Genomic DNA, 25725 nt, shown 5'->3' with positions numbered 1-25725 from the left:
GAGCTATCCTAAATACAGAAGAAGGATTGGTCTTTCCCTCAGCGGAGAGAGTAAAGAATGTGTTACTGCAAATACCACATTATCAGGCCGGCCGCCAGATAAGGGTGCACAAAGCAATGCGTTTAATAGGCATTATGGCATCTTGCATATATCTGGTTCCTCACGCGTGCTTGCGCATGCGTCGCATACAGGAGTGGTTGGCGAAACAGTGGTCTCAGGCAAGTGGTCAATGGGAAGATCTAGTGGTCGTTGCGCCAATACTTGTACAAAATCTTTACTGGTGGACGAGAGGAAAAGTCTTCTACGACCCACTGATACAGGCAGTGGTCACAACGGACGCCTCACTGGCAGGGTGGGGGCTAACTACCTTCATCACATAGCTTAGGCTCTGTGGTCTCACACTGCAGCTCAGAACCACATCAATGTGCTGGAAAGTCTAGCAGTATTCAAAGACCTTCAGGCATTCAAACCCCATTAAACAAACCCTTTGGTGCAGATCCTAAAAGACCGCACCACAGCGATGTTTTATATCAACCAACAGGGGGGTACACGTTCTCCAAATCTATCCAGACTTGCACAGAAAATCTGGAGATGGGCACTCAGATGGAAAATGTTCCTGTCATCATAACTTGTTCCAGGGGAACTCAACGCTCTAGCAGACTCAATGAGCCGAGATCCCCTAACAGAGGAACACGAGTGGCGTCTATACGAAGAAGTCGTAGAACACCTCTTCTCTCAAAGGGGTTTCCCAACTATAGACTTATTCGCCACAAGCGAAAATCGTCAATGCCCAGACTTCGTGTACTGGTTCCCCATCCAGGCTCCAAGGGGAACACCGTATGGATGAATTGGTCAGGGTAATTTGCCTACCCTTTCCCCCCCCCAACTCTTCCCATGAGGAAGGTGGTGAACAAGTTACACAAGGAACCGACAACGCTTATCCTAGTTGCTCCTACGTGGTCAAGACAACCATGGTATCCACATCTACGCAAACTGGCGATGTGCGATTCCCATCAATCTCCCGTGCTAGTCCAACCTACTCTCTCAGCACAAGGGGCTAACAGTACACCCACCACCACAATCGGTGAACTTGGCAGCATGGCTCCTGAAGTCCTAGAGTTCGGCCTCCTCAATCTACCGCAAAGATGCATGGATATCTTGAAGGAATCAAGAAAACCAAACACTGGGCATTGTTATTATGACAAATGGAGACGATTCATAATCTGGTGCCAGACTAAGCAAATCAACCCCATAGATTGTACTCCATCTAACATTCTAACCTACATGCTCTACTTGCTAGATGCAGGGTTAGTGTTCAACTCCCTAAAATTCCACCTGGCAGCCTTGTCAGCCTACACCACTTCCCATAACAAGGTCTCATGCTGGAAGATACCGGTCATCAAGGCATTTATGGAAGGGGTAAAGCGACTCCACCCTCCAATTTCTAACCCACCGCCAGGTTGGGACCTCAATGTGGTACTCGCTAAGCTCATGGGACCCCCATTCGAGCCTATGCACAAGTCTAGTCTCAAACACCTGACTTATAAAACTTCCTTCTTAGTAGCTATCGCTCCCATAAGAAGGGTTGGTGAAATCCAAGAATTGTCAGTGCAGGATCCTTTCTTTACTATACATAAGGACAAGATGGTTTTATGTACTCACCCTAGTTTCTCACCTAAATTAATCTCCAAATTTCACGTAAACTAGTCTATTGAGCTACCAGCTTCCTTCCAGGAGCCCAAAAGCTCTGCTGAGGTAGAACTACACACACTAGATGTGAGGAGAGCGGTCCTCTACTACGTAGACAAGACCAGACTGCTAATAAAGACAGATCAACTGTTTGTCTCCATAGCGCCAGGCAGAGAAAGTGACAGCATCTCTAAGAATGCCATCTCTAGGTGTATAGTCGGATGTATCCAACTGTGCTATTCTCTATCAGGTAAAACACTGCCTTTCACACCAAGGGCACACTCCACAAGAGGTACTGGTGCCACTCTGACTTTCATTGCAAATGTCCCCTTAGACAGTATTTGCAAAGCAGCTACATGGAGCTCAATACTTACTTTCACTCAGCACTACTTCATTGACACTCATTCCAAGACAGATACACAAGTGGGACAAGCGGTTCTAAGACATTTATTTGCTAACGAACCTTCTCATATCCCACCTCCTCCTCCTTCCACTGCTCGCTAATCTATGCACAGCATGTGATCTAAGCAGATTCCACAAGCCTCAGAGGGATACATATTTCTGATGCTTGTATCTGCTTAGATTCACATGCGAACCACCCTTCTTCCCCTCGGAGAGAAGGCGCATGGATGCTTATGAGCTTGACTGATACATATCTGCTTGGATACAACTGTACTCGCGCTACACCTCGTGTCAGAAAAATAACAGTCTGAGGGACCTCAATGGAGGGATCATGAGGACAGTGGATGTCACACTAGGGATAGTATTACTGGCACGCCCTGTCGACGTCCCTTTTCGAGTTTCGAAAACAACTGTAATACTCTGCAGCTTCCACTAAATGTCGGCCTATGCACAGCATGGTAATCTAAGCAGATACAAGCATCATAAATACGATTAGGGCGAGTAATGTATCCCATATATTTTATGCTGCATCAAATCACCATAGTAGGAGTTTCAGAACACTTAGGCTTGTCCTACTGTGACCGTAGCCTGCTGGAGGAAAATACATGAACGAAGAGGCGATTAAAGGATGGGAATGCAGAAAATAGATACTACTAACGCAGGGAGGCAGGGATGCAGTGGGGTTAGAATTCTTTCTGATCACATGGGTGCATGTCAGTCATGTTGGGGGGAAAACCATAGATTATAAAAAGGGAAGCAGAGGCTATGTCCTAATGTCTTGTGATGACTGGATATTGCTTGCAGGGCAGAATTGGGGAGGTGCCAGTTAGTACGCAATGTAATGATGGACGATGGAGGGGTTCAAGACCGTGCTTTGGCTTTCCTGGTAGCTGGGTGAATTATTTGCCCTAGCTTCGCCATATGGTGTACCTCAGGTCATACTCAAGAATATTAATTCTTTGACTGCCAAGTCTGAAACAAGGGTGGTGCAGTCAAAAATAGGCTATATATGAAGGTAAATGTTGGTAATGTGGTATCATATGTGACCAGAATCATAAGGCTATAAGCAGGAACCACTCCAAAGCAAGATATGTATAACAGGTAAGCTTGCTTTACTGTTCCAGTTACAGGGAGTAAGTTAAGTAAGGAGAACAGGTAAGACTTCTCCTCCCTCTGGCTCTCAATCTCTTTCTCGTGTGTGTGTGTGTGTGTGTGTGTTGTGTTGTGTGTGTGTGTGGGATGTAGTGAGCGGTGTGTAACCTAGGTGCGGGAGAATGAGATGGCGAGCCAGAGGGAGTAGAAGCGTGTTACCTCCTCTCCTTACTTACCTTCCTCCCTGTAACTGAAACAATAAAGCAAGCTTACCTTTTGTGTACATACCTGGCTCTGGTGTGGTACCTACTTACTGCCTGATGATTCCTGCCAAGCAAGATACTACAGCTAGCAGAAGGAGAGGGACTGGGGTGATCAAACCTGTATGGTAAGAATTAAAAAATCCTAGCACCTTAATGCTAAAAAGGTTAAGAGTTTGTCACGTACCATGCCGTGCTAGACTTTATTTTTGTTCATAATGACAGTTTGGTGGTGTACTAGTGAGTAGTACATCAGTGTGTAGTATCCATGTGTATCTATACATTGCCACCTCTCTATACACATGTTTATATAACACCTATATACCTGTCTTATTTGTCGCACACCCACCCCGCCTTTCAGCTGGCTGTATAAATTAGAATGTGTGAAAGGTGGAGGAGGATTTTCGACAGACTAGGTATATGGAGCTAGATACAAATCTGCATGGATACATATAAACAGTGAATGCATGCATACATGCACGCACTTTGGGGCATATTTGAAGTTATTGGTGCCTGGTTGCGGCTGATGTGGAAAGTTCTGAAGTTGCGTCCAATGACACTGGATTGTGACTCATTGTCTAATCTTCAACAGTAGTCTCCCTGAAATTCCAGTAAGATCACTTGCTCCATATTGAGGAGAATCCCCTTTAGCCAGTTGTTGAGGAGATTTATCCGTTTTTATGCTTAATTCCCTCTCCCAATTAGAACCTTGGCACTGTTTGCTGGACTTCTGGACCTTTTTCTTTCTTTCCTGAATGAGAGGAGCCTTTTCCCCCCTCATTCATTATTATTTTGCTCTGACTTTGGGAACTCTTTCCATTTTGCTTTATTTTATGGAGTCTGCTTTCCTCTTTAGGGCATCTGTGTTTAACTTTTGCAGCACACAGCACCCTATGTGCAGTGTTGCTGGGAACCCCTTGGTTTCTCCTTTGAGATTCTTTACTTTTCCCTAAACTACTGCTCTCAAGGAAAGAGGGATACTTTGTATCCTTCCTAATACATTATATTATGAGAAATTGGCACACGTCATCTTATGCGGAGTGCTAAGGGGATACCTAGTATCCCCCTTCTCTCTGCTCCTGTGACTTTCTGGTCACAGCGATAACCCTACAGTTAGTGCTGGTGGCAGGGGATGTGTTCTTCAACCAACTATTGTGCTATATATATATATATATATTTTTTTTTTTTTTTACTCAAGACTATTTACAATCTTGGTTATGCTCAATAGGGTCATCTATGTTCTAACTTGGTGCCTCCTTTTATTTTTTCACCATTTCTCGTATGGTTTTCCGTTGTTAGCTCATCTACCATTCGGGGGGGGTGTGTCTGTCTGTCTGTCTGTCTGTCTGTCTGTCTGTGTCAGAACCCTTGGGCACCCCCGCCTAGGAAGCAGGGGAGTAGTGTAACACTCACCTGTCCTTTTTCTGCCAGAGTGCCTGAATGTTCCCACGCGGAGGGGTTGGGGGGGGGGGCCACACCCAGCTGGCTGGCTGGCTGTCCTGATTGGATAACCCATTCAGAGTTTTTCCTTTCATCACCAAACCAAAGAATCAGGAGACCGGGTCCGATGCTGCTACACATGAGAGAATCCAGCTGCATTTACTTCTTTTAACCTAAGGTACTGCGTGGCTGAATGTAGAAATTGCCTTAAGCCGAAGAGTTGCACTCATACCTTTGGTCTGGCCCAGGCCTGACAGCTTGTGTCTTATTAGTTAGTCCTTCTAAGGGTCCCTATAACTTGTGTTATCTTGCTAGGCATTTTTATTCTAGTGAATGAAGTCCCCTTTGCCTTTCCTCTTGCTACATAAGACATTTTGTTGTACTCCTATACTGGCTTTTGGCTAGTTAGGGATTGGACTTACCAAGCATTGGGAGCCTTGAGAAGTGTTACTGGAACATATAATATTGTTCTAGTGTGAATAACCATAAGTTTCCTTCGTACAGACTTCTGTTGTGACTTTACTACATGAATGCAATTACCATTATCTGTTATCTATGCAGGTGCGCGGTAGTACCTGCATAGGTTAGTGTCATTCTCCAAAAATTGTAACCGCAAGCAACTAAAATTGAAGCAGTCACTTTTAAAAAGTATTGTGAATAATTCCTGTGTATTGGTTAGTCTGAGAGTATTTACTTAACTACCTTGCCATGAGTATATAAAATCTATATTTAGTATAATTCAGTGTGTGAAGTTTCTTTGGACTAACCACTTCCAAAATATATATTTGCCTAGGGGTCAGGCTAGCAGATCCCTCCACACCTAGAGAGAAAACCAGGGCCACGCACAGCACCCACAAGCTACCCAAACCTTCTACCACACAAAAAACTACTCACACTCCTCCCCACCAACTGAAATGCACACTAGTCAATGCCGGATCAATCTCTGCCCATGCACTTGATATTGACAACCTTTTCGCCTATCTTGACATCCTAGCAGTAACTGAAACCTGGTTGCATGCCACATCTGGCCCTGCACTCTCGATCAAGACAACCTACTACCTATTTTAACCGCTAACATCAAACCCACGTTTGGTCTATCCTTTTAGGTGACCTAAACTTAGGCTATAATGACCTCGAAGCTAGTCCGCTCTCCAACTAATTGTGCGCCCTTGGCTTCTCAAAGCATATTGGCACCCCTACATACAACAAAAGTTGCATCCTAGATTGGACTGCTGACCTCAATTGTCAGGTGGCTCTACACTAACAGCCCGTGCCCAAGTACTGACCACAACATAGTGCCGTTCCCCATCTCTAGAACTGGACACACCACAACTACTACCATCCCATTGCCAGCCACTCTTGCCTGTAGCTAAAAAAAAACCTCACAAAGGAACGTCTTGATCCCCTACTGTGCTCCCTCCTACCTGTACCACCATTTGGCAACGATCCTATTCACTTGCTGATCTATATACCAACACTCATACTCTTGCAGTGGATACTATTGTCCCGCTCAAGCCATGCAAACTCAAAGCATCCGCACATATGAACTCCTGGTTCACACCCGAAGTCCAAGCACTCCGAATTAACAAACAGCTAGTGGAAACTAGCTGGAAGAAGTCCACTTCCAAAGCAACAAAGCTGCAATTCATGACAGCCTTTAAACATTACAGAAAAGCCATCCTCCTTGCAAAATCCTCCTCATATAGTGCATGCATTGCCAATGTCAAATCTAATACCTGATGATAAATATTCTCGATTCTCAGGGAATTGGAAGCCCCCACGACCCCCACCCGCCCCAGTCGCTATATGCAAAGACAACCTGTGGTGCACTATTATTCAAAGCGCCATGCATGCCAAAATCAACACCCACACTGGAAAATTGACTCCAAACTATCCCTGAACAACACCTTGCAAGCTTTGCGATCAGTCCTTGCCCCTCCCACTACCAGACCACCCAACCTCCCCTTGTTTCACTTCTCCAACGTCTCAGAAGACAGTCAAAATGAGCCTTAAAGGTCTCAAACCGTACTGATGCAAAGGAGATACCTGCCCGGCAAGTCTCATTAAAGACTGCGCTGACACCCTTGTCCCCCTCATCAAAAAATCATCACTAGACCCTGCTATCGCGAGCAACTACCGCCCTATCAATGGTCCAGTTCCTGTTAAAAAGTTAGTGGCTTACTTGCAAATCCAGCGCTTTATGGAAGCCAACCAGATCCTAGGTATCATACCCAATCCAGTTTCTGCCCTGGTCACGGAACAGAATCGGCATTACTGGACCTAAAGATCCATATTGATGAAATCGAGGATGAAGGCCAGTTTGCTTTGCTGCTTCTCCTTGTTCGATCAGCAGCCTTTGATCTTGTGGACCACAACATTCTCAGCCAACACCTATCTTCCTCTGCAAACTTCTCCCCTTAGGCTATATCTTGGATCACCTCCTTTCCAGGGGACAGATCCCGTTGAGTATTTGCAGAAAATGCTAGCGCCCCACCCGCTCTTATCACCTGCAGTGTGCCTCAAGGATCTTGCTTGTCTCCAACCTTGTACAACATATTCACAATCCCACTATTTGCCCTTCTGAACTCCATCAGTATTTCCTACACAAACTACGCGGATGATACCCAAATATTACTTCCCCTCTCTGGCAACTATCATGATTACTCTACCACCCTGAACACTGTCTATATGACCATCCAGACCTGGATGGCAATGCACCGACTATGCCTGAACGACAAGAAGACAGAGATTCTCCTTGTTGGCACCTCATCAGTGATCAAGAAACTTGACCACTTATACTCTTCGTTCAACATCAACTGGATCCCAATCACAGTATCACCCATTGTTAAAACGCTTGATATCTATCTTGACTTTACCTTATCCCTTACTCAACATGTTAGCGCCATTGCCTCCTCTGCGGCTTACACAACTAAGCTATTAAACACATCCAGACTCTTTCTCTACCCTGACAGCTGCCTCACAATAGCTCACACAACTGTAGGGTCCAGGCCAACTACTGCAAAGCCTTATTCGCAGGTACTACAAACTCCAACATTTGTAAAAATGCAAGTCATCCAGAACAATGCCAACAGAGCTGCCCTAAATATTCCCAAAACTGAACATATGTCAGTAGCAAGAATAAAAGCCCACTGGCTTCCTATTGGCCAACAAATCTTCTGCAAAACTCTTTCCATCGAAGGCACGATGCCTGCCGAGCGATGACCCTCCTTACCTATCTCAAAAAATGTCTATACAGCTTCCACATCCAGACCTACAAGAGCAGCCTATGCTAACCGCATAACACCCTCACCCTCAAATTTCAAACAATGAAAGCTGGAGGCTCTAGCTTCCCAGTCATTGCACCAAACATTGGAACCGCCTCAACCTTAAGTTCTGAACTCTCCCAAGACATTCTCCTAAACATTCCGAAGACCCCTAAAAAGTTTACTATTTTCCTAAACGTGTGCAGCCATCACCACCGCAGTCTGAACTTTAACATTTGAACTTCCGAAATCCGGATGATCAATTATTACACTGTATGTTTTTATAATGCCTGTAATGTCACGTGAGTAACTGGTCATGTAACAGCGCCTCGATGCCTGTGGGCTGAACGCGCTTTACAAATGTAAAAATAAATACATATTGTATTTACTGGGTTCAGTGTACTTACCTACAGCTCACATGCTCCTCCTAAAATACGCCTGACTGCTCCGCCATTCTACCAAAATCTTTGGGTAGTACAGATTTATACTAAGAGTTGGGGACATGTATACCAATGGATAAATAACCTATCATATCTTATCAAATAGTTTTACAGAGTCTTACCTAAAGTGGACTTAAGGAAAACTCCCTTAATACCTGTCATTGAGAATCAAGACTAACATGGAAACCTTTGTCATGGAATCACAGTGTGAAAAGTAATCTTGTTCCTAGGGCTTTAAAAGTCCCACCTGTTTAACACTTGATGTTTAAATATGTAAAGGCTGGTATAAGGATTAAGCAGAGTAGATTTTGGACACTGTGTGCATGTCTGTTGCTGTCAAACCAAACCCGATCAATGTTTTGCTACTTTGAACCTCCTTTTCTTAGGTTAAGCTGTCATTGAAAACATAGATGTAAATCCTAGATTTTTCAGCTGCACGGTTCAGAGGTGGGGAAACCTTTGATCTTTGCTAGTTTGGCTGTTGATTGTTGGAATGTGTGAACAGATTGAAAGTCAGAATTACCAGAGGTATTCTGTGGTGAGACTTTTGATCTCTGCCTGGTGCTTCCCCAATTATATTGAGCCATGTGCCAAAAAATGACTTGCACCGCTTCATTTTTCATGCTATTTGTCTGACTTGCATCCAAGTCTTTTCTCTATCATTTTTTATTTTATTTCTTTTATTTTTTTTTGCAATCAGTCAATGCCTTGTCATGTAGATTGGATCCAGTAACGGAACAAATTAAATTTGAGATTTTCAAAGGCCAAAGTGCCTAACTTAGATTAGATACGTGTCATGGTGGGACATACTTCATCTGTTTTTTCTTTTTTTATGTGATCATGTAATCATTGAGCTGGTTAAAACTGGTCCTCGGCTACAGTCAAAGCGTTGCTGAAGACACACATTCATATATTTTATCCTTCGAAGTCTAATTTGAAACAATGTTTCCATTCAAATCTTAAATTACTCTATATTATAATTTTCTTTTTCATTTTTTCTTGTAGGTTTGATGCCAAAAGAGCAGTGCAGCAACTGCGAGCCTGCGGTGTCCTGGAAACTATCCGGATCAGTGCAGCTGGCTTTCCGTCAAGGTATTTCAAGTTATTTTTTCTTGAAAGTACACAATACATCCTTATCATATTTATTGAGAGTTAATGAACATTTTGCATCTTTGATATGTTTCTCCAGGTTTTGTATTTTGCGGTTTACTTTGTTCAGCAATGCCCAGGGGTTAAACCCCTTTGTAGATTTTAGAGGGTTTTTTTTCACACAGCAACATCTTAGTTTTATTCTCTTTGAAGTTGTTGTAGTACTATATAAATACCTCTCACTTCCTTTCCATGAAAGCATAAACCACATTGATGGTAATATGAGACACCACTGGTCCTACTTAACCCTCTTTGTTTGGTCAGAGTAAATCTTAAGGGCCCCATCTTCCCTTTAAAAGCAATGTTATTTTTATAGTCTGGAAAACGACATATCACTAACTACAACAGACAGATATTTCTTTTCTTGGGCTGATACATTGAAAAATGTTCTGCTTCATAACATTATCACACTGCAGATCAGAAGAGCCATGACCTTATGGAATCGGAGGCCCAAACTTTTAGTAAGTTGAACCAACACCTTTCCAGACATTGTTCAGGGATTACCTCAAATGTGTTTGCCCAACAGGATACATTTTAAGCATCTCACAGGAAGGAGAGTTGGCAGACAACGATTGCTTGCTTGCAAAAGATTTTCAAATTAAAGACAACTGCAATGTATGTCTTGATCGACTTGGTTCTACATTAAATCAGAGATGTACTTATTTAGGTGTTTAAAAATTAGGGAATGAACAAAGCACCAGGGAGGGAAGAGTGTGAAGATGGTTCAGTTGCCCAGAAACCAGCACATGAAGGGAAGGGTGGTACAAGAAGGTAGATTACGGGCAACCTTAACTCCAACTAGGGACTGCATTCCAGTTATCGTCATACTGCTTGGTAAACTGCACCATGCTTGGCTTTTTACAAAAGTGATTTGATAAGAATTGAAGTACATAGGTGCTGTGCTTGACAATTTAATAATGCCTGCAGGCTTTACGCTAACGTGCAGATTACTTAATGAAAAACCAGAAAAATTACTAGAAAGAAGCATGAGGGCGTGAGTAACCTAAGACAGACTTGCTCACAGGCTGGGCAAACACTTTAGATGTGTAATATGCACCCAAGCTTAACTCCACTTCATCTACAAAAAATATGTAGTTATATTGTTCGGTATTGAAAAGTTATCCCTTGCTGTTTGGGTTAGATCCACACCATATAATTGCTTTAAATGAGTAAATATTCTGGTTTCTGAGAAATCTGAAGTAAGGGGAACTAGAAAAAGCAATAACCTTCCTTTTTGCTTGCCTCGATACATACTAAGTAGTGTAATCTAAAACATGATATAAATTAATGAACTGGTGCTTTTTGGTTGTTTCTCCAGTCTATATTGGTGCAATTAGGCATTATTTACATTATCACATTACATCCTTATTGCAATGAAGGTGTCCCCAACTAAAGAGCTAGTTGATGCAGTGAGCAAGAACTCATGGAAACCCTTCTCCAATTTTACACAGGTGGACCTACCAAGAGTTTTTCAGTCGCTACCGGGTATTAATGAAGCAAAAAGATGTCCTGGCTGATCGCAAGCAGACTTGCAAAAATGTGTTGGAGAAGCTAATTCTGGTAAGAATTAACTATATTTGTGTTTGAGTGTTCCCTTGGTATTCTGGATTGGACTTAATATTTATTTTTTAAATGTAACATTTATGTATTTATGCAAAGACTGAGATCAACAGGTCTACTCTTTTTTTTTTTTTCTTTTCTGTATACCTTCGATTTCGTTAGACTGTCTAACCTTACATTCCATCTTGGTTCTAGGCCTTGTGGCATGTTAGAAGGAAGCTTGTATGTAATGTAGCTAGATCTCCCCCCCTTTAGTCCCCAATACCACCACAGTTTTACTAAATGCGGCATCTGTAATATGAACAAGCCATGCCCCTGGGCACTATTTAGTATGGTTCTTTAAAGTTCAGAATTGAACATTGCTGATTTATTTAAATGATATGTCGATTATTAGACACCTAAACAGAGCAGAACCAAAGTGCTGTAGGTTTATTTTTCTGGCCATGACCAGACTATTTTTAGTTAAAGGAATGTAACACTTGGTGGAGATACTGGGCCTCATCACGACTTGGGCGGTAAATGTGGTGGATTATCCACCGGACCTAAATAGCGCTAACGCCAAGGCACCCGGCGGATAATCCGCCAGATCACGAGTCATTGTGCACGCGCCCCGGTCCAAGGCTTTAGCGCGATTAGCGCGAACCCTTAAATCCGGCGCACCGGGCGCTACTGCCACCTCGCGCTCATAGCGCGCGGGAAACGCGTCACCGTCGGAACGGGAACTAAAACGGTGGCCATCTTGGAAATCACAATCCATCGGATATCACAGCCACTGGAAGCCATCCACACGATCTGAACCCTGAAAATGAGTCAAGAGCGCACTAGGGGCAAGTCTGCACTGGACAGGGTCAGAAAACCCAGGTTCAGTGACCAGGAGCTTGAGGTACTTGTGGAGGAGGCACTGACTTACCATAATGAGCTGCAGCAGCGTAAAACCAGCGCCCAGCGCAGAGGCCAAATATGTAGATCCGTCGCACAAAGAGTCAGTGCAGTGGGGCGCGTGCCCGGGATGGGGAGGCCTGCCGCAAGTGGCTGAATGACCTGCGAGTGCGAGGCATCCTGTCCCAGCACAGGAGTGCAAGCAGGGGCACAGGAGGAGGGCCACCCCCCACCCAACCTCACACCATGGGAGGAGAAATTGATGGGCCTCATCGACGTCGGAACCATTGAGGGCATTGGTTGAGTGGAGGCAGGGACTGGCATAAATCCAACTGCAGGTGAGTCCCATCCCCAAATACATGCATCTGAATGAGTGAAGACATGTGTCTGAGGCACTACATACACCCGTAAGTGAGGGCCACATCCCTAGAACGGTAGTGCTGCCTAGACAACCCCGTACGTGCAGTGCATGAATGGCAGGGGATAGACTCCCATACCCATAGGACAGCTACGTAGAGTGGTACTGTGCATCAACACAACCACAAAAGCCTGAGCGCAGTCCACCTCAACCATGCGTTCCCATGCAGTGTACCTCCATGCACATCCACAACAAGCACCACATGGTGATTGAACGGAATGCAAGTTGACTGCGTCATTGTCACTGTCTTCATTCACACTTGTTTGCATGACCTGCATCACACAAATGTATGTAGCATTGTACTCAAACCACCCCCTATGTACCCCACAGGCACACGTCGATCCCAACAGCCTGGTGATGATGGCGATGAGGCCACACCGACAATGCGCCCACAACACCGTGCCTCCACCAGCACCAGCACCCCCCAAAGACGCCGCACCCATGGGAGACAACAAAGGGGGAACACCACCTCACCCCAACGCAGCCCCGCCAGTCAGCAGCGGCAGCCACATGGCCGCAGGGAGGCGACTGGCAGCTCACCAGAAGCCACCATCCACAGCCCCGATGCCGAGGGAGAGAGGCCTGAACTGGAGCCCGACGTGGGAGCAACACCTCCACGTGGGCATCATGCCGCCGCACTACACTCGCAAAGCAGTAGTGATGGAGAAGGGGTGTCAACACCCCATGGAAGCCCAACCCCAGGCAGACACCAGGCAGGGAGTCGCCATGTGCCTGTGCGTCGCTGCAGCACACCGCAGCCCGATGTGGACACTCCGTCCTATGGGAGTCCAGAGGGCCAGCTGTCTGAGCCAGGGAGCCCAGTCCAGTCTGGTGGCATGTCGCCATGCAGCCCCCCCCCCCCCCCCACAGCGCCCAATTCGCGGTCCACCACCTGACTCACCAGGAGAGGCCTTTGTCACTGGGGCAGCAGTCATGGGCCGACTGGATATCATTGAGGCAAAACAGGCCTGGGTGGAAGCAATGGCAATGGTCCAGAGCCGGCACATAAAGGCTGTGAGTAAATCCATCCGACATGGGTGCAGGTACATTGCGCGGGACAATGCGCGCACAAGGAAAGTTGTGCAACAATGCACCGCTGCCCTGACAGGCTTTGGGCAACGAGTCCGCGAATTCACGGAGGCAGTGTCGGCACTGGCAGAACAGCAACGCGAGGCCAATAACATCATGCGCCAGCACATGATGGCCAGCGCTTCCGTACCCTCTACTTCCACAACACCCACAGAGGGTTCACTAGACCCATCTCCGAGGCGCCGGTACATGCGCCACCTGAGGGCACGCACACCGGAGGGTCCTGGGAGAGGGAAGCGCCCGCGCCCATCCTAGTGGTGCATGGCAACATTGTTGTTGGCCTGATGAGGCAACTGCACAGTTGGGGGTTGTACACTGGGGGGAGGGGGGATTGTTGGGTGTTCACTGGGGGGAGGGGGGATTGTTGGAGGGAAAATAAATCATGTTACAAAAAACACAATGCATGGACAGTAGTGATAGTAACAAATGCAATTGAATGTTGAAGTGACATGTTCACAATTTACCTATTACCCATTTCTAATGGAATCCATCAATCAATCAATCCCTGTCTGGCCAACCTCCCTTCCCTCTGCCCAACCCTTTGTGCATGTGCAACACCTTCTGGCACTTCATCGCCCTCACTAGCATCATCAGGTGGCTACACATGTGCATCAGGAGGCAGTGGCACATTTCTGCGACAACAGATGTTGTGCAGCATGGCACATGTCAGTACAATATTTCCAGCTTTTTCTGGTGCATACATCATTGCCCCTCCCGTGCGGTCGAGGCACCGGAAGCGTGCCTTCAGCAGTCCAAATGCCCTCTCCACGCAGATCCGTGTACGGGCATGGCCAAGGTTGTATGCCCACTCCGCCGCCGCGTATTGGTGACGCACAGGGGTCATGAGCCACGTGTACTGGGGATATCCAGAATCACCTGCAGGGGAGAGGAAGCCGGTATGGGGACAAGGTAAGTCCAGTGGGTGTACAGAGCCCTGTCATCAGTGTGATTTTGCCATATTTGTCATTTGGCCTATAACATTGTGGAGTGTGCTGTCCTACGGGCACGATTGAATCAATGGGGTACTCTCCACTTGGTACGCCTATGTTTCTGTATGTAACAGCACTCATTGACTTGTCGCAGGATGAGGGGGCCCTTCCATCTACTTCTGCTTGACAGAAGTGGCTGCCTCATGTGTCATTGCAAATCCATTTGGCTGCAGTTGCATTTGCTGCTCTTCACTATTCTGTACTGTTCTCCATGCATTTCCATGGCCATATTGGGGACTATGGGATGTGCATTGTCATTACTCGGCCTAATTATGTGTGGAGCATTTGTGGATGTGCCAGCTCATGGTTTGGAATTTCATTACTGTCGGATGGCCAGGGTGGGATATCTGGACTGTGTCAGTGTCGTGAGCCATGGTGCTACTCACACAGGAGGCTTTGTTGTGGTGGGGATTCCATATGTCACTGTGCCGCCACATGTCTTACATCCTGCATGGGTGTGTTCTGCTGTGTAGGACATGTCCAAGGTTCATCGTGCAAGGTGCTTGAATGTGTATGCTGCTGTGATGCTGCTGACTATTGGGAATGATGGATTCTATGACAGGCACCATCAGTTGTGGATTGACATGCTTTGTGGGATACATTTGTACTCACCCAGTGGCCATGTGTTTTGGCCTCGGTGCCTTTCCATGTACGCTGGCAGGCTACTGTTGCGTAGGACCATGGAGTTGTGGGTGGATCCTGGGTAGCGGGCACAGCAGTGGCTGAAGGTGAGGTCAGGGCCACATGTCATCTGCACGTTGAGGGAATGGTACTGTTTACGGTTTCTGTAGGCAGCCTCATGTGCCTGGGTTGGTACAAGTGCCACAAGTGTGCAGTCCAGGGCTGCTATTACATTCGGGACTTGGGCAATGGCATAGAATTGACCCTTACGCTGGTGCACCTGTGCCTGTGTGGCTGGCAATGCAATGTGTTCGTTCACATGATTCAACAGTGCATCAGGCACCTGTCCCAGCATGGCACTGAATGTGGACTGGGCCATTCCATGCATCATGGCAACGGTATGTTGGTAGCTGCCAGTCCTAAGTAATTGAAGCACAGACACAAGCTTCACTAGGGGAGGTACTGCCGTGCTGGTGGCTATGCGGCTGCATATGTCACCCTGGATTGTGTCCAGCAACTGGGTGATGGTTGCCCTGTCCAGCCGATATTCTGTCACCAACTGACCATCAGTTAGGGCCCAGGGTGTTGGCCTGACCCTGGGGATGGCTGGCCGCCATGTGCTGGTGCTGCTCTCCTCCTCCTTCTCCTCATCCCCACTGCCCCCTGCACTCCCAGGGCCCTGGCCTGGTTGACTGGCCTCTGTAGCTCCAGACACAGCTGGTAGAAGTCGACATCAAGGCTCCCGGCTCCAAATGGCAGCATGGTGTTGGGGAGGGTGTGTTGTGCATGGGTGGGTCCTTTGTAGGCCTCTGATTTGCATTGCTTCCACCTGGGCCCTCATTGCTGTCTCATCCCTGCTCCTGCTGGTGTAATGGGGTTGGGGAGGGTGTGTTGTGCATGGGTGGGTCCTTTGTAGGCCTCTGATGTGCATTGCTTCCACCTGGGCCCTCATTGCTGTCTCCTCCCTGCTCCTGCTGGTGTAATGGGGTTGGGGAGGGTGTGTTGTGCATGGGTGGGTCCTTTGTAGGCCTCTGATTTGCATTGCTTCCACCTGGGCCCTCATTGCTGTCTCCTCCCTGCTCCTGCTGGTGTAATGGGGTTGGGGAGGGTGTGTTGTGCATGGGTGGGTCCTTTGTAGGCCTCTGATTTGCATTGCTTCCACCTGGGTCCTTCTTGCTGTGGCCTGTGTTTTGTTACCTCCCGCTTTTTGCTGGAGGTATTTTCGGCGGATTATCTGCCGCTTTTCTGGCGCTAATAGCGCTTACGCCGGACTCGTGATTGATGATGTTTTAGTGTGAATGGTTCCTGGCGCTGTTATGGCCGGCGCTTGTACAGCCGGCTGTCCTTGCGCCGGCTGTTATTGCGCCGGCGGTATTTGGAGTCGTGATCCGACGGACCCTTAAAATCGGCGCTAAGAGCGTTACCGCCGATTTTAAGGGTTACCGCCCAAGTCATGATGAGGCCCACTGTCTAAAAATCATTCATCGCACTTACACTCCTCATCCAACTTGAGACCAGTATCTTTGACCTGTTGTTTACTCTCACAGAAAAATAAAGCCATTTTTTTTTGGTGTAACTCTGTACGGCTAGTCGTAATGCAGCTCAGCTGCCGCTCCCACAATTGTGCGCAGAGGAATAGGTGAATAAAAGGCGAGGAACAGAATAACAGTGCAGTCTTAACTACTTGCACCCATTTCAGTCCTCTTTTGGGAATATCACCTGTTCTTAAATTGCTATAACCCCCCAAGTCCCTTGGAAGCATAACTAGATGACGAAAGAGGGTTCCTGTCTCACACTTATCTTAATTACATTTATAAAGCGCGACATAAGCCAGAAGGCATCTTGGCGCTAACAAGAGGCAAGCATCATGACTATCGGATTAAAATAAAAAGGTATTCAGAGCGCGGCGGAATGTGATATGGTGCTCAGTACTATGTAGCATGAGAGAGAGCAGGTTCCAAGCTTTGGCAGCAGGCACCAAGAAAGCACAGCCTCCCGTAAGGGTGAGCCTGTACCTAGGAGGTTGTAAAGTTCTAAGGTCCTTACACTGAAGGGGCAGTTGGGAAGTGAACAGAGCGAAATTGCTCTGAAGAAATTCTGCCCCCAAACCGTAGATGGCCCTATGCACGATACAGAGAGTCTTAAACCTGATGCGTTGCTCAACAGGGAGCCAGTGAAGCTGTCGTAACTGCAGAGTCATATGGGCACCCCAGGGCACATAGAGAATAGTCCTAGCAGCTGCATTCTGCAAAAGCTGAAGACGGCGTAAAAGATATTTAGGAAAGGCCAAATACAGAGCATTGCAGTAATCGATGTTACTGATGAATAACCAAGTTACCCTTTGTTGATCTCTACCAACCTCTCACTAGGCCATATATTATTTTCAAATGTTTCTCAATGATTTATTAAATAACAAATGTGGTTTTTGACTGTCTGAACAAGTGGCATCCCCTCGTCGGGCAGTGCAGCAGCAGTAAACTCCAAAACCTGTTTTTGTATCCCTGAGGCTCTCTCCATGCATGCTGATGACTGCACTGAAGCATATCCCCTGGTTGACCAAATCTGCTTAAAAAGCTTCACTCGGCTTGAGGGGCAAAGCGTCCCTGGCTGGCAGGTCAGAGCCCAGAGCTGAACATTGTATTGAGTGACTAATGCACATTTTATGAAAGGAAAAATAAGAGACGATGTCCCTCTGTGTGCATACCTACATACCCTGGGGGCCTCCCAGCACTAAACATCTTTACAAATGTTAAATCCACTTCTCCGGGATTTTTTTTTTAGTAGCAGCCGACATAGCTTCCACCTACCCCTGCATGTACTCACTGTTTTTACATTCGTCTCAAAGATTGACCTTGTGATCAGTCTTCTGGCATTTGTTATGTAGATCCGGGGACCCTAGTGCTCCCAGGTTTTTGACCTGACAAGGTTGCTCCAGGAACAGAACTGTTTCTTGCACTCTGATATCCTTGGCACTAAACAAGAAGGTGCAAATCGAGTGCTTCTGGTTTGCTGCAGCTGTGTGTCGGCTGGCTTCTAACCGCTGATGTGTCCCTGCAGAATGTGTGGCAGACTAGCCTATCCTCACATAGAGGGTCGGTTCTCTGGGCCTCTATGGCCAGAAGAAGTTTTTCTTAAGTTATTCAGAGTGCTGGGACATTGGATTCACTGATCATTTCTCGCCATGTTGACTTTGCTGTTTCCTTGCAATCCCCATTGGATCCTGCCTCATATTTTCGAACTAGATAAAGTCACAGCACTTCACGTATCTACTGCCGGAGCTATCTCCGGGCACGTTGCATCAAGACTCGCTTCTGTGTCATGGGTTTCCGGAGATCATAATGCTTCTTATACTAAAATGCTTTGCTCAATGTAGTACGGGGACGTCATTTCACCAAAATGCCAGGGGTGGCGGAAGTGACATCACATGACCCTTGACCTCTGATGACATCACAGGCAGTTATGTTATTTGACCCCACCCCGAAGAGACATTACGGGAAGCATGGAACACGACGTTTCACCCCTCGACAAGACAGGAAGTGGCATCACATTGCATTGTTTCTAAGTACACTACGAACAATATAGTTACGATATCACTGTAGAGTGATATGCATTTCATGCAAGAATGGATCACTGTATGTATTGTCAATATCAGTGCGTATAGGCCCATATTACCAAATCACTGTGAATGCAAGCAGACGTCCAAGGCCAAACGATAATGATGTGTTATTATATATCACTTAATACTTAAGCGCTTCATATAGAACAAATATGCATACACTATCACCCAACCTATGTGTTGCTACTCATTTATCAACCTCAGCGGGATGAAAGGCTGAGTTGGCCTTGCTGGGAGTCGAACCTGCAGATCACACACACATTGCATCAGCTAGCGCTCAATCGACTGAGCTATCGTACCGGCTATAGCTATCAGAAACAAAGCCACATGCTGCTGGCCACAGCTCATGAGCCTCAATCTAAAATAAAAAACGTTTTTTTTTTCTAATTTTTTTTTTTTTTTTTTTTTTTTAGGGGTAGCAAGGGAGACCTCGGGGGTCGCAATTGCAACCCCTAAATGATGTCCATGGTGTAGTTCTACATTACTCTTACGTCCCGTCCCCTTTCCTTTCCTCCATACTGCATGGGCGTCCCTTCCTAGGGATGGGAGATGGAACCTTTTTCACCAGAAAAAAAGCTTCTTCCCCTTTAAATGTTTAGAGATGCGTGGGGGTGCAGCCCTGGGAGAATGCGCTACCCTGACTCTGCCAACCAGCGCCACACCACAGTCCCCTTTTCCTCGTCAACGGAAACGGGCCGATTTCACCAGTGCTCCTGGGTTTGGCTCCGGCCATGTAATACTGCACGCTCTTCCCCGGATACTTTCTTCTGTCTTTTTGTCTTCTTTTGTCAATCAGGTACTCGGTCCTCTGGCGCCACACTCCTTCCCGGCGCATGTCGAGCGGGCTTCGGCAGGTGGCCAGCCTGCGAGGGACTCTTCCCGATCCCCACGCTCTTTGCCTCCGCTGCCTTGGCCCCCGACCACGGATGGGACAGTTGTACCACGTGTGACACACTCTCCTCGCGTGCCCTGAAGAATAGACTGGCTAGGTGGAGGGAGCTCTTCGAGAGGTTGCCTCCAGAGGACCTGAAGGACTTTGTCAAGCATGGATCAAGGCCCAAGATAGTGCTGCTCTTTTCCAGCGCACCCCTCAATGGCGACACCTTTCTAAGGACACGCCAGAGCGAGGCTAATTCAGCTACCGGCCGCCAGGCCGAGGGGTCTGTAGACTCTGCCAAAGACCGTGCTGAGAGACCGCCCTTGTATCGCCATGGCCGAGGGGGCACCTACACGCAGCACTACTGGCGACTTTGCTGAGGGCGGAATGCCTACCAGGCCTCGGCCTGAGGTACAGAGCAAGTTTCATGCCCCACCGTCAAGAGTTCTAGAGGAAGCTGGGCCCAGTGAGACAAGCACCATGACTTCGGCACATGGCATGCAGCACAACAAGATGGCCGAGGTGCCAAAAAGATGACCGCTCTTCTGATTCACCCTCCGTTGGCTCCAGCTCATCTGTGGGCGTAACAGGGGGGTAATGTCATCCAACCAGCGCCTCAGAGATTAGCCCTAGCTGCGTGGTTCCTGAGCCGGTCACGCTGAAGCATGTTAGCCTATCACAGGCTAACATAGAAGTCATTCAGGGTGCCAGGAGCCAGGCTACCAGGAGCCAGTACAAGAGTAATTGGACTAGGTTCTGTCACTGGGCGGACTCTAGGGAGATCGACCCCCTTACGTGCACGTTGGACGACCTGCTCTCCTGCTTTGCGCACCTCGCCCACTCAGGCGTTCAGGTGGACACATGCTGCATGTATTTGGTGGCCATAGGAGCCTACAGAAATTCGTAGGTGGAGGTCTTCTCCTCCAACCCAATAGCGAAGAGACATTGGACGGGTCTTGCCAGGCTCTACCCGCTCATCAAAAGACCACACCCTGTGTGGGACGTCAATGTAGTGTTGGGCGCTTTGGCACACAAGCCATCGAGCCAATGGCGTCAGCGGACATCAGGCTGGTCACCATTAAGACAGCTCTGCAGGTGGGGCTCACCTCTGCTCGCAGAGTCAGCGAGATACAGGCTCTGGTGGCCTCAGAGTCCTATACTATCTTTCACTAGGATAAGGTGGTCCTGCGGACAGACCCCTTCTTCCTATCTAAGGAAACCTCCGCTTTCCATCTAAACGAGGAAATAGTCTAAGCTACGCTTGTTGACCCCAAGGACGAGCCTCGGAGGGTTTCGCACTGTCTGGATGTCAGACGTGCTCTGAAATTCTATCTAGACAGAACCAAGGGCTTCCGCAAGTTGGACGCACTGTTTTTCACCTGTGGAGGGGTGGGGGGGGCAAGGTACGGTTATCAAGCATCCAAGGCATCTATTGCACGATGGATGGTTTCGGCCATCAAGGATGCCTACGAGGGGCAGCACAAGCCACTTCCAGTTAACATGCATGCCCACGTGGTCAGGGCCAAGGCCACGGCCATTGCATTCCAGTGCCAGGTTCCGTGGCAGGTCATCATCAGGGCGGCGTCCTAGGCTACCCCTTAGGCCTTCTGCAAGCATTACTGTTTGGGCACCGGCTCTAAGTCAGACGCGGCTTTCGGACAGACTTTTCTAAGGAATCTGTTTTCTTAAGGAGGGTCTCCTTTCCACCCTGGGGCTACATTCGGTTGTAATTACTCATGCAGTATGCAGAAAAGGGAACGGGGGATGTAAGAAGTTACTCACCATAGTGACTAACGTAGTTGGTCCACTTTCCTCTATACGTCCCACCATCCCAGCCCTTAATAATACTGGTGTCATTAGCCAATGTTAAATATTGTTGACGCATCAATGGGGACTGAGGTGTGGCGCTGGTGGGTGCAGTCAGGGCAGCGCATGCTCCAAGGGCTGCAGCCCTGCGCCTCTAAATTTAAAGGGGAAGAAGGTTTTATGGTGAAAAAGGTTCTGTCTCCTGTCCCCAGGAAGGGACGCCCATGCAGTATGGAGGAAAGGGACTAAGAGTATGTTAGTCACTACGGTGAGTAACTTATCATTTATGCCCGTTAGAACCTGTTCTCCAGCATGGGGGCTTACATGGATTCACATGCTCATGAACATTCCCCGTCGCCAGGATGGGAATCCCAGTAATATAAGTCTTGCTTGAAAGATAAAATTGCTTTTTGCTTCTATAGCCTATTGCCTATAGCCTATTGCTGTCACCCTGGGTCACACTGCCCCAGCCAATGACTTTCGTCCTCCCTAGCTCCACCCTTGGTGGTCATCGCAAGGTGTTTACTTCACGGTTTCATGTTGTGAGTCCTTGTGTTTCACTTATCGAAAATACTGTTCATTTTCCGGCTATTTTTGTGCGATATCATCTCAATCTTTTTTCTTCTTCGGTCACATTGTGAATACTGGTGGTGGGGACCCATTGCTGGACGAGATCTGTCGATTGTCGGATATTAGGATGGTGGGCAGCCGCAGGCCCAGGCTTAGAACTTCTTCAAGCCATAGCATATGCCACGAGAAAAAGCCACTTCAAGGTCTGCGAACATTGCGGCCTGAAAAACATCTTGGAGGATCAGCACCTCAAGTGCATCTAAGCACTGCCCAACGGCTATCGACCACTTCCGTTGCAACAGTCTGATCCGCCATGTCTTTCCTGGGGATGATGTCCTGCTTTGATCTAGTCCCCTTTTGCAGGCTTCAGATGAGATCCCTTCAAAGGTTTCTGGATGCCTGATGGCAGCAAGACAATGGCTCATGAAATGACAAGATCACCCTCAATTGGGCATTCCGTCAGGCCCTGCAATGGTAGTCAATTCGCCCACATCTCACAGGGTGCTCCCAGTGTATCAAGTGACAGTCACGACCGCCTCTCTAGAGGGTTGGGGAGCCCACACAAGGCATTCATAAGCTAGAGTTCTCTGGCTCCCAGAAGAGAAGGAGTTGGGCAGTTTTCTGGGCTCTCAATTCTTTTCAGCCTCAGCTCCAGGGGAAGGTGTTGCAGATTTTCATGGACAACAACACCACCATGTTTTACTTCAGGAAACCGGACGCGACACGCCCTCCGCCCGTGGTCGAAGTGTATGAAAAGAAGTAGTGGAACTATGTTCCCTGCTGGCCTGCACCCGCTCCCCACAAACCCCTCACCACGCCGCCTCCCACACACAATACAAAACCCCAAACACATGCACTTGCTGTTTAAGGCAACGTTCAATGTAGTGCACTGAAAGTGCAAGTTTCAACTTCTTACTACACTTTCATTTAAAACGAAACCAGTACGGAACGATTTCTTTTTAAAATAAAAGTATAGGAACAGTAAAACTTATTGTAGAAAAGTATAGGAGCACCGCTCCCGCTCACTTCGACCACTGCTCCCCGCTCACTGGAGGCACAAAACCTGTGGCACTGGGCCATTGCTCAATGGATGCTTCTCGTCCCATTTCTCCTGGAAGGCCTTCAGAACATCATTGCAGACTCTCTCAGCAGGGAACTGTGGTCCTGCCACGAATGGGAGCTCCAGCAAGCGCATGTGTCTCGTCTCCAAAGAGTGAGGTCTCCCTGAAACCAACCTCTTTGCAACAGCTAAAACCCAAGTGTCAGAGGTTTGCCAGCCGGTAACCTTAGCCGAGGAATCTGGGAAATGCCTTCTCATTCCCTTTGGAAGGCCTCTTCCTGTACGCATTCCCGCCAATTACTCTGTTGCTACAACTGATCAACACACTCAGACGTTGCCACTGCAAGATGATCCTCATTGTACCAGTGTGTCCCAGGCAGATCTGGTACTCCAACCTTCTCCATCTATCAGTGGTTCCAGCCATCAAACTACCTCCACTTAGAGACCTGCTCTCCAGGGAAGGAGGGTCAATTCTGCACCACGACCCAGCGTCTGAGCCTCATGGCCTGACTCTTGGAGCCCTAGAATGTGGACACTACTCACTGCCTTTGGAATGCATGAACATTCTAGCCAAGGCCAGGGCCCCCTCTATGCTTGCTTGCTACAAGCACAAGTGTTTTACAGTGTGATGCCAGCCACAAAAGATTCCTGCGCAGCCCGTGACGGCACCACAGCTTCTTCTGTACCTGCACTTGCTTGCCAAGTCTTGCCCATGCATCTATCAAGGTCTACCTGGCCATAATATCCCGGTGCACCCGGGCTCCAGGCAAGCTCTCCCTGTGGTTGCAAAGGCTTGGTAAGGAGCTCCTCAAGGGCCTCTTCAGAACATTCCCTATGGTGAAGCACCCTGCCCCTGCATTGGAGCTTAATGTTGTACTGGCAAAACTGATGGGGCCTCAGTTTGAACCTATGCAGCAGGCCTCCTTGAAGTGTCTTGTCCTGGAAGACCGCCTTCATGGTGGCTATCGCCCCTGTCCTATGGGTTGGTAAAATGCAAGCGTTCTGTAAGCCTCAGTATTTGTTTCCATTCAGCCAAAGTGGTTCTGCAAGCTCATCCTTCCTTCATGCCAAACGTCCCGTCAGACTCATATGAGCAAGCCTTTGGTTCTAGAAGTTTTCTTTGCAAACGCTTCGTCTGCTGAAAGATCTTTGCATCTGCTGGACGTTGTGCACGCACAAAGAGCTTTCAAAAGACTTCTTAGCTTTTTGTCACTTTTGAACCTGCAGGACATGGGAAGGCCCTGTCTAAGGCTTCCATCCCTCTGTCTGTATCACGCATTGCCATCATCTGGCCAACAGACTGCTACCAGGCCGGCCGAGACCCCTTTCCACCAGAGTCATTGCAGCAACTACAGCGTTTCTCTCTGGCGTTTCCCTGTTTGACATCTGCAGGGCTGCTGCATGGAGGTCTACCCACACCTTTACAAGATTCTACTGTGTCGACTGGGATTACAGGGAACAGTCCTGGCCAAGCAGTGCTTCAAAATCTTTTTGCATGTGTTAAGTCTGTTCCAATGAGAAGTGTATTGCTTCTGTGAGCCTTGCCCCCTCCCGTGGTTGTGCATGTGTACTGCTGTGCAATCGTATTCATGAGCATGTGAATTCTTGTAAGACCCCATGCTGGAGTAGGAACTAGTTACTTACCTGGAACACCTGTCCTCCAGCATGGGTCTTTCACGGATTCACATGCAAAACCTCCCTACTGCTACTCTCTGGCTCTTCTTTGTTACTGCTGCCACTTTACATTCACAATCAAATCTGAAGAAGGCCACACGGGTTGTGCTTGGGATGACGAATGTCATTGGCGGGGGCATTGTGAACCAGGGTGACAGCAATAGGCTATAGAAGCGACAAGCAGTTTTAGCTTTAAAGCAAAACTGCTTTAATATTACTGAGGATTCCAAGCCTGACGACGGGGAATGTTCATGAGCATGGGAATCCATGTAAGACCCATGCTGGAGAACAGGAGTTACAGGTAAGTAACTAGTTACATTCATTATACCATGATTAATTTATAATCCTGTGCACAGACATTGGTCCTAATCCTTGGCTGAAGAACCACAAATTGTGAAAAAGCATATGCATGCTTAGCTAATATGTAGGGCATTGGACACTTCCATTTTACCAAAAGCCTCTACTTTTCGGCCCATAAAACCTTGTATCTGTTGGGAAAGTGTGTTTTATTTTCACTGCTTTTACAGCCTCTTTCTTTTATTCAAACAGACTCTGTACGCTATATTATTCTATGTAAAGCAGCGCATGCTCCAAAACCACATGCTATAATAAATAGTCTACCTGGAGCTAGGACTGTGCTATGTCAATTCATCAGACAAGTGTTAATATAATTAAGGCTGTTAAGCATGTGCAGAAAAGCATGCAGTGAAAACCGATTGACAAACATTCATAACTTCTTATTTATGACTGGAAATATTGCTGATTATTATTTCACTGTAGAAGGATTGACACGTGCGAGATTAGTCCGAAATATGCCAGAAAAGTAAAAAG

General features: G+C 47.4%; 1 protein-coding gene across 1 annotated transcript in view; it reads left to right on the top strand.

Annotated features, from left to right (window-relative positions):
* MYO5A (myosin VA) overlaps positions 1–25725 on the top strand; it is a 937291-nt gene that overhangs the window by 576995 nt on the left and 334571 nt on the right. The window contains exons 17-18 of the mRNA XM_069624847.1: positions 9592–9678; positions 11187–11295. Of these exons, the coding sequence (XP_069480948.1) occupies positions 9592–9678; positions 11187–11295 (196 nt within the window). The remainder of the gene's footprint in view (positions 1–9591; positions 9679–11186; positions 11296–25725) is intronic.

Source organism: Ambystoma mexicanum, chromosome 11 (assembly GCF_040938575.1).
Source record: "Ambystoma mexicanum isolate Mex_15411 chromosome 11, UKY_AmexF1_1, whole genome shotgun sequence".
NCBI lineage: Eukaryota > Metazoa > Chordata > Amphibia > Caudata > Ambystomatidae > Ambystoma > Ambystoma mexicanum.
This window is presented reverse-complemented; position numbering and strand designations above follow the sequence as displayed.